The sequence below is a fragment of the Ursus maritimus genome, unplaced genomic scaffold (assembly GCF_017311325.1).
Source record: "Ursus maritimus isolate PB19 unplaced genomic scaffold, ASM1731132v1 scaffold_6, whole genome shotgun sequence".
Lineage (NCBI taxonomy): Eukaryota > Metazoa > Chordata > Mammalia > Carnivora > Ursidae > Ursus > Ursus maritimus.
In genome coordinates, this window is record NW_024426774.1 from 50,472,119 (window position 1) to 50,485,507 (window position 13,389).

Sequence of the window (13,389 nt, forward strand, 5' to 3'; positions counted from 1 at the left end):
AGAATCGGGGCCTCTGAAGGCCCCCCTCACCTCTCTCTTCTGCTGCCTCAGAGGACCATCCACTGAGCTAATGAAGTTTTTATACTGTTGTTTGGAACCAAGAGAAAAACAGTTTAAATCTTTAAAGAAAGTTTATAGTAGATTGTGTCCCATTTGTGTGCACCTCAGGAGAGCCGTGTAAGGTAGAGGAAGTTTCCTATTAATGTCACTTCTCTGCCCACATTTGGAAGGCCATTAGCTTTGCGCCTCAGATGGGTCTGGCCTTCCAGAGATGGCCACTGAGGCTGAAACCCCCTTCCTGAGATGGCGCACACCTCTCCACCTCCAGAGGAACCGTGGGAGGGAGCAGGGCAGGAAGATGTCCAGGCTGAGCTGGGCTCTGGAGCTGCCAGGAGCTAGGGCCATGCTGCCTCCCTCCCGGGAGCCGGGAGCCGCAGAGGATGCCTCAGAGCCCCACCCATTGAGAAGCAAAAGGGTCCATTCTTAGACGGCCTGAGGGGAAGCCATTCTGCCACCAGAGTCAGGGACCAGCTCAGGAGCTGCCCGCCAAGCCCCCCTCCCCCTTCTGGGGGAACTGACCGCAGGCTGGCCTGACTCTCCTCCAGTTGAACGAAGGCCCTCACAACACGGTGCGTCCCCATTCTCTGCGGCTATGACTCGCTTCACTTTCTGTCAGCCTTGCCTTTGGCTCCAGAAGCACAATTTCAGAAGCTGCTGCCCCTGAGGTTGAACCGGAGGAATTTGGACATGGGCCTGACTGCCCAAGAGAACCCGGTCACCTTGGCTGACGCATCTCCAAGTTTCTGTCCCAAGCTTGTTTTCCTAGCACGGCTGGGGGCTGGCCTGTGGCACTTAACTTGTTTCTCCTTCCTTCCAGTGGTCTGAAGAGCCCAGAGGGAGTTTGGCCAGGTAGACTGTGGCAGCCTGAGGAAGAAAGGACTTCTTCAGGACGAGCCGACAGACCTTCCTCCTCTGCCAGCAATCACCTGTGCAGCCTTTTCGTCTTTTGTGGGCCTTCCTTCACAACTCTGTCGAGAACTCTGTCTGCTTGGGGTTATTTGGTGTGTCCTAGAGAAGAAGTCAATGGACCACGGTTTAAAGACTGGTCAAAAAAGAATTGCAAAGGGGTGGACTTCCTGTTTACCTAGCTAAGGTGTGTGCGTTTGCCGGCGTCGGAGCCCAGGTGTGTGTGCTGTCGTCTTCTGCTAGTCACAGATGCTGGGCCGTGTTTCTTTGTCATGGGCCCATCTCCCCACAACGGTATCCATCCTGCCCGGCCCTGGAGATTGCCGTAGTTGAGTTTTTTCTCATCCGTTTTTTGGAGAAGAAGGTGAAAAAAGGGTAACTGTTGGTTACACGAAGATGCCAAGTGTAAGAGGAGCCACGAATGTCCTCTGTCCACGAGCCCCTCAACCAGCCTGACATCTTCCACAGACACACGACGCCGAGGACCTTCCCAAGCCGTCACCAGCCTCGGAGATAATTTCTTATTTATGTGATGGATGATGTTTCGTTTTTAATCTCTTAAGTCAATGTAAAAAGCATAAAACCTTTTCAGACTTCTACATTACTGATGTATGTAATGCTGGCTGAGAAGTTAGCTGACTGCTTACCACCATCTGGCCTCTTTGGGACAGCTAAGGCTTGGGAAGAGCCCCCCGGGGGTGCAGAGATGGAAACAGAGGAGGAGTTGCTGATGAGAGCGAAGACTGGGGCTCAGAGGTCTTGCCATTTAAGACACAACGCAAGGAAATGCCCCCCGATACATTCCAGTAGAAAAGGTAGCCAGTCCATCCGCAGAGATTGGTAGCTTTGTTAGGGGAGAGAGGAAGAGAGTGCCGGTGCGTGCACCGACCCGGGACAGACACGGGACTGCCCTGCTCCCTGATTAAGCGGATTAACTTCCTGGTGCTCCCTGCAAGCACATACGTTTAGAAAGAGAGCACAAGCAGAGAGCCACAGGCATTTGGGGCCACATCCATGAAAGGGGGGCTGGTCATTTACTTTCCATGTTGTTGCTTGGTTGATTTGTGGCTTTATGTTTAAAAGGAGAAATTTAACTTTCCTATTTATTTTCTAGCATTAGGAGAAATATCCTCGTGGGTTTTGTTTTGTTTTGTTTTTCCCTTTTTCCATTCAGGATGCTGGTTTTATTAACAAAAACCCTAACAAGTCACCTCCGCCGGGGTGGGTCTTGCTTTCCCCTGAGAGGAGAAATTGTTTTCATGGGCATCTGGGTATGATGTGACCCATTGGGCTTGCCTGTGGAAAACACTGGTTCCCTCCACCTGAACAGCAGAGAGCTCATCCCTAGGAATGTTCATTAAAAATTATGAACAGCATAACAGTGAAATAATACGTGAAGTCCTTATGTGAGGGAACTCTTTATTCACTAATAATTGAAAAATGAGAGATTTCTACCTATTAGCACATCGAGCTTCACCCATCACAAAAGGGACCTTTAAAATATGTCAAGTTGGCTTAACATTTCTGTCAGGTTGTTTTGTCCTCCCCTAATTCTTCTTCCCCGATCTGTCCGTTTCGATGAATTGTCTCTTTATTTCTTACAGTTGAGACAATTGCGTGACCCGTGTCTTAGCTTTGGCACTTTGAGGGGATGTTGCTGCCCGTGAAGCAGTGGGGGCAGAAACGGGGTCTGCTCGCCAGCTGGCCGGCGCACGGTGTCGCGGCGCAGCTCCAGGCTTTGGCTGCATTTCCTGCGCCCACCCTGCAGCGGCGGGGATGCGGGCGGAGACTCACCTGTAGCGTCTTGCTCAGACACCGGTCCCCTTGACGCGGGTTTGCAGACCCCCCGTGTTCACTCCCCTCTCTCATCAGACCCTCCTGAAAGTCTGAGAGTCTGGCGAGAGAGACCGATGGCAGTGGCGTCGTGTGTTTTTAACTTAAGGTCACGTTTTTACTTTAGGACAATCTTTCCTCAGTCTTTGAGAGACTAGCGGAGGTCTGATTGCCTCTAGAGACTAGGAACTGATGTGAAATGTGTGGGGCTTTCTTCACCTGACGGAGGGCAGGACCCGTGTTCAGTCTCCAGGCGGCCAAGAGCCTTTGCAGAGGTGTGAAAAGAGAGGAGGATGGGAACCTTCTCGGTCCTCACGATGAATGCTCCGGTCCTCACGATACGGTGGCCAGCGCCCCTTTCCTCGAGCCTGTGCAATCCTTCCGTGAACCGTGCAGGGAACCGTGCAGTGAACGAGCGTGCGCCTCCCTGTGAGTGGCTCCGGAAGCAGTTCTTGCTAAACCAGCAGGTCTGAAAAGAGCTGGAAGCAGAGGCTGGGTGAAGGCAGGCCTGGATGGACCTTTGTCCATGCCCAGGATAGGAGAGCCTTGCCTTTTTGGTGATTTCTCTTTAGAAGTTCAGATGGCCAACAAGCATTGGATTCCTGGGCCATTTCATGGTGTTGGTACGTTTTGAGTTAGCTGTAAAAATGCCCCCTTTTGAGGTTTAAAAATGCATCTTCGAATCCATCTTTGCAGATTCCCTGTGTTTCCTTGGCCTCTAGAAAGCCAAAGATTATGACTAGGGATTTGTTCCGGAGGCCTTTCCTGGCCAGCAGCCGCACACCTGGGAACAGGGAGCAGAGCTGCTTCCAATGTCTATCTCAGGAGAAATGAAAAGCCCCCATTAAAAAAAGGGAGGGGGTGCTTGCAAATATTTTGTGGAGCCCAGGTTCTCCCACTGCTTGACAGGCTGTGACGCCTCTAAGCATACTGGCCGGACACCTTTTCTCCTAGATGGAAAGATAGCGGCCAACCCTGATCCGGAAGATACTCCTGACACACATGGACTCAAGCAGGATATGATCTTGGCCATTGTGTCGCAGCAGAGGAGGTGGGCACAGTGTCCCAGAGTCCGTTTTCCTAAGAAAGGAGGAAGTAGGCTTGACACTCCGCCACCAATGCTTGCGGAGATGGGAGGAGGTGTGGTTCTAGAGCTTCCTGGGAAACTGCTCTGCAGGTGGAGAAGAGTGGCTGGCATCTTCAGCCAGATCTTCCAAGGCCAGGTTGTCTCAGTGTGCCTGGGCCATGAGTCGCTTTTCCAGGCAGTTTTGGCAGAAATGGATCGACAAGTTTCCAGCACTACTCAGGAGACCCTGCCCGCCCATAGCGTCTGAGCTTTGGTTTCTCCCAACCTGCTCAGCCAAGGAAGGGGGAGGATTCCAAAGCCCGGCACCAAAGGGGACATCGCAGAAGGAAGACGAACACATAATGCTTGTTCTCAGTGTTGGAACATAAGACCTGTCCTCTCCAGCCGCTGATTTTACCAGGCTCTCTGAAAGATCGTGGTGAACATACATGCAGTACTGAAAAGCAGCCCCTCTTCCTAGGGTAGTAACTTACTGAAGTATTCAACTTTTCATTATCTTTATTATAACAAACCCGATGCTTTTTTTTTTTTTTTTAGAACTTGTTACTCTGACTTCTGTATATGTTGCACTGAAAAGGTTAATATTTAATGTTTTAATTTATTTTGTGTGATAAGTTAATTTTGATTTCTGTAATGTGTTAATGTGATTAGCAGTTCTTTTCCTTAATACCTGCATTATACTTATTTAAAGAGTAGTGAGCATATAAAATGCAGCTGTGTTTTTCAGTCACGTGCGTTGTCCAGTTGTACTGTACCTTGTTTGAAAGGATGAAGGAATGAACTCTCTTTTTTTTTTTTCCCTAAATCAAGACTGGAGCTTTTCTTTCATGAGATTGGCATGTTGCTGAAAAGCAAATTAAGAATTTTCTCCACACATGTGAGTGATGAGGAAAAATTAGATGCTCTTTTGCAAAATGTGGGAATCCTAAAATTAACCAGAGTTGATCCCTGTCTGCTTGAAGAAACAGAATCCTCCGGAGTTCCCAGTGTATTAGTCGTTCATCCACCATGTGTCTGACAATAGGCTAAACGATGCAGAGGAAAATATAAAACACACAGTCCCTGCCCGTGAAGGAATTGAGATCTGGCTGAGAGACTGACGTGTAAAAACTAATTCTGGACCAATCGCAGACAAAATGCAAAGAAGGCCTAAATTGTATGAGAGCGAGCGTGTGTGAACAGCTGTGGTTCTCGGGGGGGGCTCCCCGGACCGGCAGCATCAGCATCACCTGGGACCTTCTCAGGAATGTGAATTTTTAGGCCCCATCCCAGATCTGTTCTACTCCAGAGGTGTCCCATGCCCCCTCCACCTTCTAGGTGCTTCCAATACATGCTCAAGTTTGAGAACCACTGTAGTCTCAGCAAAGGGCAAGTCAGTGTGGGGACACAGTTTTTAGGAAAAGCTTTAGAGAGGCCTTGCAGAGCAAGTGAAGCAACGCAGTTTGCCCCTTAGGTGTTCAGAGTTAATGGCCAGCAGAACATACGGTCGTGACTAAAGGCCTGCGTTTATTTGGAATTTCTCAGCTAGTTGAAGGAAAAAAACAGGACTGTCCACCCCCCACCCCACCCCACCCTCAGTCACCCACCCCGTTCCCCACTGCCCAGTTTCTCACTGTAGGGAACTTGCTACAACTGTCAGCCCAGTTCTTACAAGCCTCGCTGTGCTTGAATCCCCTGGTTAAGCCCCCTGCGTTTCTACCCCACGTGTGGACCTCACGCGTGCCACCTCGGAGGAGCTCATGCAGACGACACAGTGGCGGAACAGCGAGAGATCTTGGTCCCAAGGGACGCTCAGCTTCGGGAGCAAGGGCGAGCCTGGAGAGCCTGTTGTCCAGGCCCCGGAGGGCTTAGGAGCTGCCTGATCTGCAGGAAGACGAAAACCTAGCAACTCCTTGTCCCACGTGCGCTGGCCTGGTAGCTGTCCCTTAGCAGGGCCTTTACCCGCCTCTTGGGAGAGGGAGGGAGACACCTGCACTCGGTTGTAGGAGACACCTGTACACCTCCCACCCCTTGACCCTATTCCGCCTCCAGGGACCTCTCCAGGCCTTGTTTCTAACCCATGGGATTTTCTTCTTGTCCAGTTCCTTCTCCATGATTTCCAAGCCCTCCTGCCAGGCCCCCCCTCTGCCAGAGCCGGTATCGGGTGGCCGCCCCTGGTTCTAGCCATCTTCCCTGGACTGTCTGGGGTGTTGCAGGCAGGACTCCCCCCAGGAAAAAGCGCCGATGAACTTTGAGTCAAGCCAGGCCAATCTTCCCTCATTTATCCAGGTGACTTGTGGTTGCCAGCTTGAATCCATGATCTGGACTGACCGGGCTAGTCTTTTTGGATGCTGTTGGCCCAAACCTCAGACCCCATTCTGCCTAGTCTCTTCGTGCCCAGCCTCCTACCTCGCCCCATTTTGGGGTGTGTGTGACCTCGCCTTGCCTCCTGCCAACCCTGAGCTCTTTGCCCAGTAGCCCCCAGGAATTCCAGCACCAGCATTCCCTCCTCCATCTTCTGAAACTCACTCTTTCTCATTTGCTCTCTGCACTTGTTACCCTGGCAGGCCCTGAGGTTTCTGTCCCAGCCTTTCACCTTCAGAAACAGTGATATGTTCGTGGGCACACAACCTGGGGCTAGCAATGCCTTTTCCAGAAGCTAGCGTCTCCCACCCCCAATCAATCAAACTATAGAATCTGTCGGGGTGGGGCTTGGGCGTCTTTAAAATCTCTCCTGGAGAGTCTAATCCAATCCCTAGTGCCTTCTGAACACACCACACCCCAGGGAGCAGGTGGCATAGGAGAGGTGTGGTGGCTGGAGCTGTGAGTCCCTGGTCCCCACCCGGGGCATTCCGACCCCCCACCCCGTCCATGCTTCTGTACCCCATAGATCCAGAAGGCGGTAGCCCCTAGGGAAGCATGGCGTCTCGGACCTCCTTTCAGTTGGGATCATCCAGGGCAGAGAAGTGAGAAAACTATGAGAACAGGAGCCTGTAAGAAGTACCACGTGGGTAGCCCTTGAGGTCATGCACAAGTGGGCGACAGCTTTTCAGGAACCAAATTTTGCAACTGGGAATAAAAACATGGTGACATTTATGCCAAAAGGGAAACAGGAGAGAGAAAAAGCAAAGCAAAGCCTCTCTCCAGGGACACTTAGTCCAGTGGAAGCTTCAGGCCCTGGTGAGCAGCTGTGCCGCTGCCTTAGGGCCAGAGGCTGCCCCGTGGTGTGAAGTCCTCCGGGCCAAGTCCCAGTCCTGCAGGGGAGCCCCTCCTGGGAGGTCAGGGCAGTGGAGTTGAGAGCGGGACAAAGGAGCAGCTCCACTGCGTTGGAGCTGGGCTGCCCTGCATGTTCCAGAAAGGGAATCCTCAGGTCTGGAAGCGTGACCTCCCCCGAGGGCTGTGCTGGGCGGAGCCAGCATCATTTCAACCTGTCCCATCAGAACAGAGGGAGCGGCGGGACTCTCCCACCTGCCTTTGGTCTCAAAGGTGACCCCACAGCAGAGTGAACCAGAGCGCACAGCTTCTGGACCCCGTGGTGGAAGGAGGCTCCGGGGACGAAGACCTGGATTGGTTGCAGGTCTGCTTCTTGCTGGCAGTGCTACCCTGGGGTGTTCCTGCGCCCCCAGTGCCTGTCTAGCTCCAGCCTCTTTAGCTGAGGGAGCTGGTGAGGTAAAGTTTACAAATTCCCACTTGCTCAGCCTGATTTTTGGAATAAAAAAAAATCTAGTGCAATCCTAAATGCCACCAATATATTGTCCAGTTCAAGGGAGGCTCTACTCTTATCCTCTGCCGACCTGTAGTTCAAGGTAGAAGGCGTGGGGAGAGGGACGTGTCATGAGAACTATTTCCAGAGAGCCAGTGGCAAATAGGACCATAATCAGAGGGTCGTGCTCCCAGTGTGTGACCTTTAGAAGCGAAGGACCCTCTGAGTGAGGAAACTGTCCTTGGACATAGAATGTTGTGCAGTGTGGCCTCAAGGAGTAGAGCCAGAGGCAAAATTCTGCTCAAGAGATGGTCTTTTTCATAGCCAGAGCCTCCTCCTGGCCTAGGGGACTCCCTAACACCAAAGCCATCGAGCAGAGGCTGGGTCGCCACCAGGGCACAGAGGGTCCCCTGGTGGACTAGAACATGTGCTGGAAAACCTCGGGGGTCCAGTCCACCTCCAGCATTCTAACCACTGCCTCCCCTCCAAGGGTCCATGGGCTACCAGCACTTCAAGCCTCCACTTCCCACAGCCCCCTTCTGGAACAGTCTGTGAGCCCAGACTTGAGCCTCCATCCTCCCCTTGTCCTGCTATGGGTCCTGTGGCCTCCCAGGGCTTCCCGGTAATGGAAGGGGCATCTCAGGCCCTGCCCAAGCCCTTCCCTCCCACCTGCTGGCATTCGAGCCTGTGGCTTGACCATCCTTAGGAGGGTCCCCATAGAGGGACCACAGCCCAAATGACTCTCAGGAGAGGGCCTTTCCTGGGTCTCTGTATCCCTAAGTGCCTAGGTGTGCTGGTGATTTGCCCTCTCAGATCCACCGTCCACCCCGTGCCCCTGTGGACAGCCTGCCCAGGGCCCTCTCTGCCCCATGGCTTCTGATACGGCCACTGGGAGGCCCCAGGGTGGAACTGAGGTGCATCCCCACTCCCTCCATGCTCCACAGGAATCACACCCCAGGACTGGGCCCTCACCACACTTCATTCACCCCACTTCCTTCCCTCGTCCCTTCAGCCCAGGGGCTGGTGATGGCTGTCCACGAACACTCTGCCAATCCTTCCCCCTGCTTGCTCTTTAATTTCTAAGAATGTTTAACCAGAGGCAAGAAATTCAGATGCTTCCAGGAGTGAAGCTGGTAATCGAAATGAGTGGGACTGCTTGGTGGACGCGCGAATGCCCGAGTCTGGGAATCTGGGGAGGGAGGCGGCCCTTGTGAGGAGCTGGAGTGCCCAGACCTCTTCAGAAGGGGGCGCCACGCCGCCCTTCCAGCTCCGCCTGGGTCTGCAGCACGGTGGCCAGATTTTCCTTTTTTTTTTTTTTCCCAAGAGAAGCAGGAAATCTGGACTTTTTCATAAAATATCTCCATTTCTAAATGCAGCTCGAATGTATAAAGCACGCTGTGGCCCCACCAAAATCTGTCTGCGGGTCACCATCCGTCTGCTGCCTCCACTCGCAAGCTGTTTGCTGGGCTCCGGCTCTGCCAGGCCTTTTCACGCCTCTCTGCCGGCACAGCTCTCTTTGCTGGAAACGCCTGTTTTCTGCTGCTCTGTCAGAGCACACTTCTGTTCCTTCTGGAACAGAAGGCTCACGCCTCACTTTCTCTCTGAGGCCTGCCCGGAGCCCCCGTACAGAGGCCTCACGGTATATGCCCTTCTGTTACATAGCCCACTGCCACCACGTCTGGTGACAAGTCCTCCCCAAGTTGTCCTGTGCCCCAGGTCATGAGCTCCTCAAGGTCAAGAACCTCTGTCCTCTCTGTCTTTATAGCCGAGCATGTAGCCTGATGCCTGAGGACGGAAGGTAACGCAGTAATATTTTGTGTAACAAAATCATCGGCTATACTGATGGACTCAGCAATGTCCCTGGAGGCAGGGGAGCAATGTCCTATGGGACCCCTGGGTCCTGCGGGGCCGGGGGATGAGATGAAGACACTTGGCATCGACTGCTACGGTCAGACACCTCACAGGTCAAAAGGTCGTGGGGACCCTTCCTGCTTCCCTATCTACCCTGAGAAGCCTTGCTTCTCGGCAAGAATGCATTACACGTTCTGACCAGTGGTTTACCAAGAACTTTGTCACAGCCCCTGTAGATCTGACAGGAATGTTCTGTTTTCCTCTTTTTCCTTCCACAGCTTTACTGGGGTATAATTGACCTATAACATTATGTAAGTTGAAAGTGTACAGTGTGGTAATTTGATACACGTATTTACTGCAGAATGATTACCACAACGAAGGTCGTTAATACCTCCGTCCTCTCACATAATGGCCATCTTTGTAGTAGTAAGAACATTGACGATCTCACCTATCAGTAACTTTTAAGTGTATGATACAGTAGTGTTAACTATAGTCACCCTGTTGTACATCGGATCCCCAGGACTTACTCCTCTTATAACTGGATGTTTGTACCCTTTGACCAACAGCTTCCATCTCCCCCACCCCCAGCTCCTTGCAACCACCGTTCCACTCTCTGTTGCTCTGAGTTCAGCTTTTTTAGATTTCATATAGAAGTGAAATCATATAGTATTTATCTTTCTCTGTGTGACTTATTTCATTTAGCATAATTCTCTCAAGACCCATCCACATGGTCTCAAATGTCTTTGGGAAACGTACTTGATAAGAAATAACCTGGTTCATTTTCCTACACAAAAATCAGTTTTCTAGTAATGAAAGTGATGATCTCAAGTTCACTCTAATTTGAGGAAGTGAAGATTGAATTCCGTAAATGAGCCATTGTCATTAAAGTTGTGAAAATGAATTAGCATTACTCAGTTGTCTTTCTTAATTAACACTGATGGTATAAAGAACTATGAAGAGTTTTTAAGATCTGGCCCTGAAAACTAAGACATTGGTACACCAGAACTCCGCAAGTCTTCCTGTGATAGTCACCCTAATTCCTTTGTTTAATTGTGCAAACACGGTGTTTCTGTTTAGGAGTAAGCTGTTAACAGATATTTTTCATTCTGAAAGCTATCACCACCAGGTACAAGATTCAGAACTAAATTCTGCCATCACATCATTAGAAGGAAAAATCAGACCTATCTTTGAATTCTCGGTACAGAAGGAAATAAAATTGGAATTCATGTTCTATAAAAAAAGGGAGTAAGAAACTATGAGAAAACAAAAATGTGTAATTTAAAATTTTTCTTCTATTCAGTTTATACAACTCAAAACCCAAAAAACATATAACCCAATTTAAAAAATGGGCAGAAGACGAGAAGAACAGAGATTTCTCCAAAGAAGAACATGCAGATGGCCAACAGACACGTGAAGGATGCTCAACCTCACTCATCATCAGGGGAATGCAAGTCAAAACCACAATGAGACCCCTCATAACTGTCAGAATGGCTAAAATCAAAAATACAAGAAACAACAGTGTTGGTAAGGATGGGGAGGAAAGGAACCCTCATGCACTGTTGGTGGGAATGCAAGCTGGCGCAGCCACTCTGGAAAACAATATGGAGGTTCCTCAAAAAGTTGAAAATAGAACTACCCTATGATCCAGTAATTTTACTACCGGGTATTTACCCAAAGAATATGAAAATGCTAATTTGAAAAGATCTATGCACCCCTGTGTTTATTGCAACATTATTTACAGTAGCCAAATTATGGAAGCAGCCCAAGCGTCCATCGATTGATGAATGGATAAAGAAGAGGTAGTGTACATATAGCATGGAATATTACTGAGCCATAAGAAAGAATGAAATCTTGCCATTTGCAACAACATGGATGGAGCTAGAGAGTATTATGCTCAGCGAAGTAAGTCAGAGAAAGACAAATACCATATGATTTCACTTATATGTGGAATTTAAGAAACAAAACAAATGAATAAAGGAAAAGAGACAAACCAAAAAATAGACTCTTAACTCTAGAGAACAAACTGATGGTTGTCAGAGGAGAGGTGTGTGAGGGGATGGGTGAAATGGGTGATGGGGATCAAGGAGTGTACTTGTGATGAGCACTGAATAATGTATGGAATTGTTGAATCACTATATTGTACACCTGAAATTAATATAACACTGTATGTTAACTATACTGGAATTAAAAAAAAAAAACTTTGAAAAAGTGTAAAAAAAATAGTCTATTTAAAAAAATTATTATATAATAAAATTTATGTTTTGTGTGTTTAAAAATTCTTTTCTTCTGGGGCGCCTGGGTGGCACAGCGGTTAAGCGTCTGCCTTCGGCTCAGGGCGTGATCCCGGCGTTATGGGATCGAGCCCCACGTCAGGCTCCTCCGCTATGAGCCTGCTTCTTCCTCTCCCACTCCCCCTGCTTGTGTTCCCTCTCTCGCTGGCTGTCTCTATCTCTGTCAAATAAATAAATAAATAAATCTTTAAAAATCTAAAAAAAAAAAAAAATTCTTCTATTCAGCTCCGTATTTAAAACATAATTGCCAGTACCATGCATATTTATGCTGCGTTAGATGCTTCTCTTCATAGTTCAATAAAAATCAAGTTTGATAATATTTAAGGCAGATTGGGGCACCTGGGTGGCTTAGTTGGTGGGGTGACCAACTCTGAATTTCGGCTCAGGTCATGATCTAAGGGTCATGAGATCGAGCCCCGGGTCTGACTCCGTGCTCAGCACAGAATCTGCTTGGGATTCATTCTCTCTCTCTCTCTCTCTGTCTCCCTCTACCCCCCCCTCCTGTTCACGCTCATGCACGTGCACGCAGGTGTGTGTGTACTCTCTCACTCTCTCTCTCACTCTTTCTAAAATAAATAGATAAAATATTTTTTTAAATATTTAAGGCAGATTATTTTCTTCTACCAGCCTTATTTCATTCAAATGTGTTTCTCCCCTCATTCCTGCAGGCATTTTTTATCCCTTTTTCCTATGCTTGTGTAGAATTATACAAACATTTACACACATATGGAGATCTTTTCCACAAATAATGGATTGTACTATAAATATTAACTATTCGATTTGCTCTTTTTACCTAATAATTCATCATGAACATCCCTCAAGTTCAATAGACTTCCTTTTAGATCATTCTTTCTAATGGTTGTATAACAATTTATTGTATGGATAGACTACATTTTATTTAGCCATCTGGCTACTGATAGACATTCCATTTGTTCTCAGTTCTTTGCTTCCAAAAACAGTATTGTGCATAAATTCTACATAAATCTCTACATACTGGTACTTTCGTTTCTCTAGGGTGGAGTCACATACAGAAATGGCTGAGTCAAAAGGAATGTATGCGTCCAATTAGAGGTATATGAGGCGATCAATAATGGAAACCAACAAACAGAGACTTAAACAAACAAGGGCTTGTTTTTTTCACGTAACAAAGGTCTGGAGGTAAGTAGTAATGGGTATTGGTTGAAGAATCCAAGCTTTCACATGTTTTTTTGTTCTGCTATTCTAAGCGTGTTAGCTAGCATTTTGTCCTCGCACTTGCTTCCTCATGGTTACAAAATGACTGCCACAACTCCAGGCATCAATCATGTTTATATTCAAGGTAAAGGGGGAAAGGTTGTAACACCCACCTTTGTGTCTTAAATAAGCAAAGCAAAGCAAAGCTAAGGCCTTCCCAGAGATCTGTCAGCACTCTTTCCTTTACATTTTCTTGACCAGAAGTGGGTTAAAACACTACTGCTAGACTGGGAAATTGAGTAACTGGAAAAGAACAGTATTGTCCTGATGGTTTAAATCAATTACAATTTATCGCCATCCTTTCATAAACAAAATTACGATTCTATTGGAAAGGAAGAAAAAAGCTGTGGATGCTGGGTAAGGCAACTAACAGTGTCCACCATAGTGTATATTTTATTTTAATAGATATTGCCAGGACAGTTTCGAAATAAATTGTAATAATTCAC

At 48.5% G+C, this 13,389-nt stretch overlaps 1 protein-coding gene across 4 annotated transcripts in view; it reads left to right on the plus strand.

The window, feature by feature from the left end:
* The window catches only part of TGFA (transforming growth factor alpha), a 101,789-nt gene extending 100,226 nt beyond the window's left edge, over positions 1–1,563 (plus strand). For all 4 annotated transcript variants that reach the window (XM_040623335.1, XM_040623336.1, XM_040623333.1 and 1 more), the window contains exon 6: positions 878–1,563. In XM_040623335.1, coding sequence (XP_040479269.1) covers positions 878–885 — 8 coding nt within the window. In that variant the 3' untranslated portion in view covers positions 886–1,563. The remainder of the gene's footprint in view (positions 1–877) is intronic.
* Positions 1,564–13,389: the final 11,826 nt, after the last annotated feature.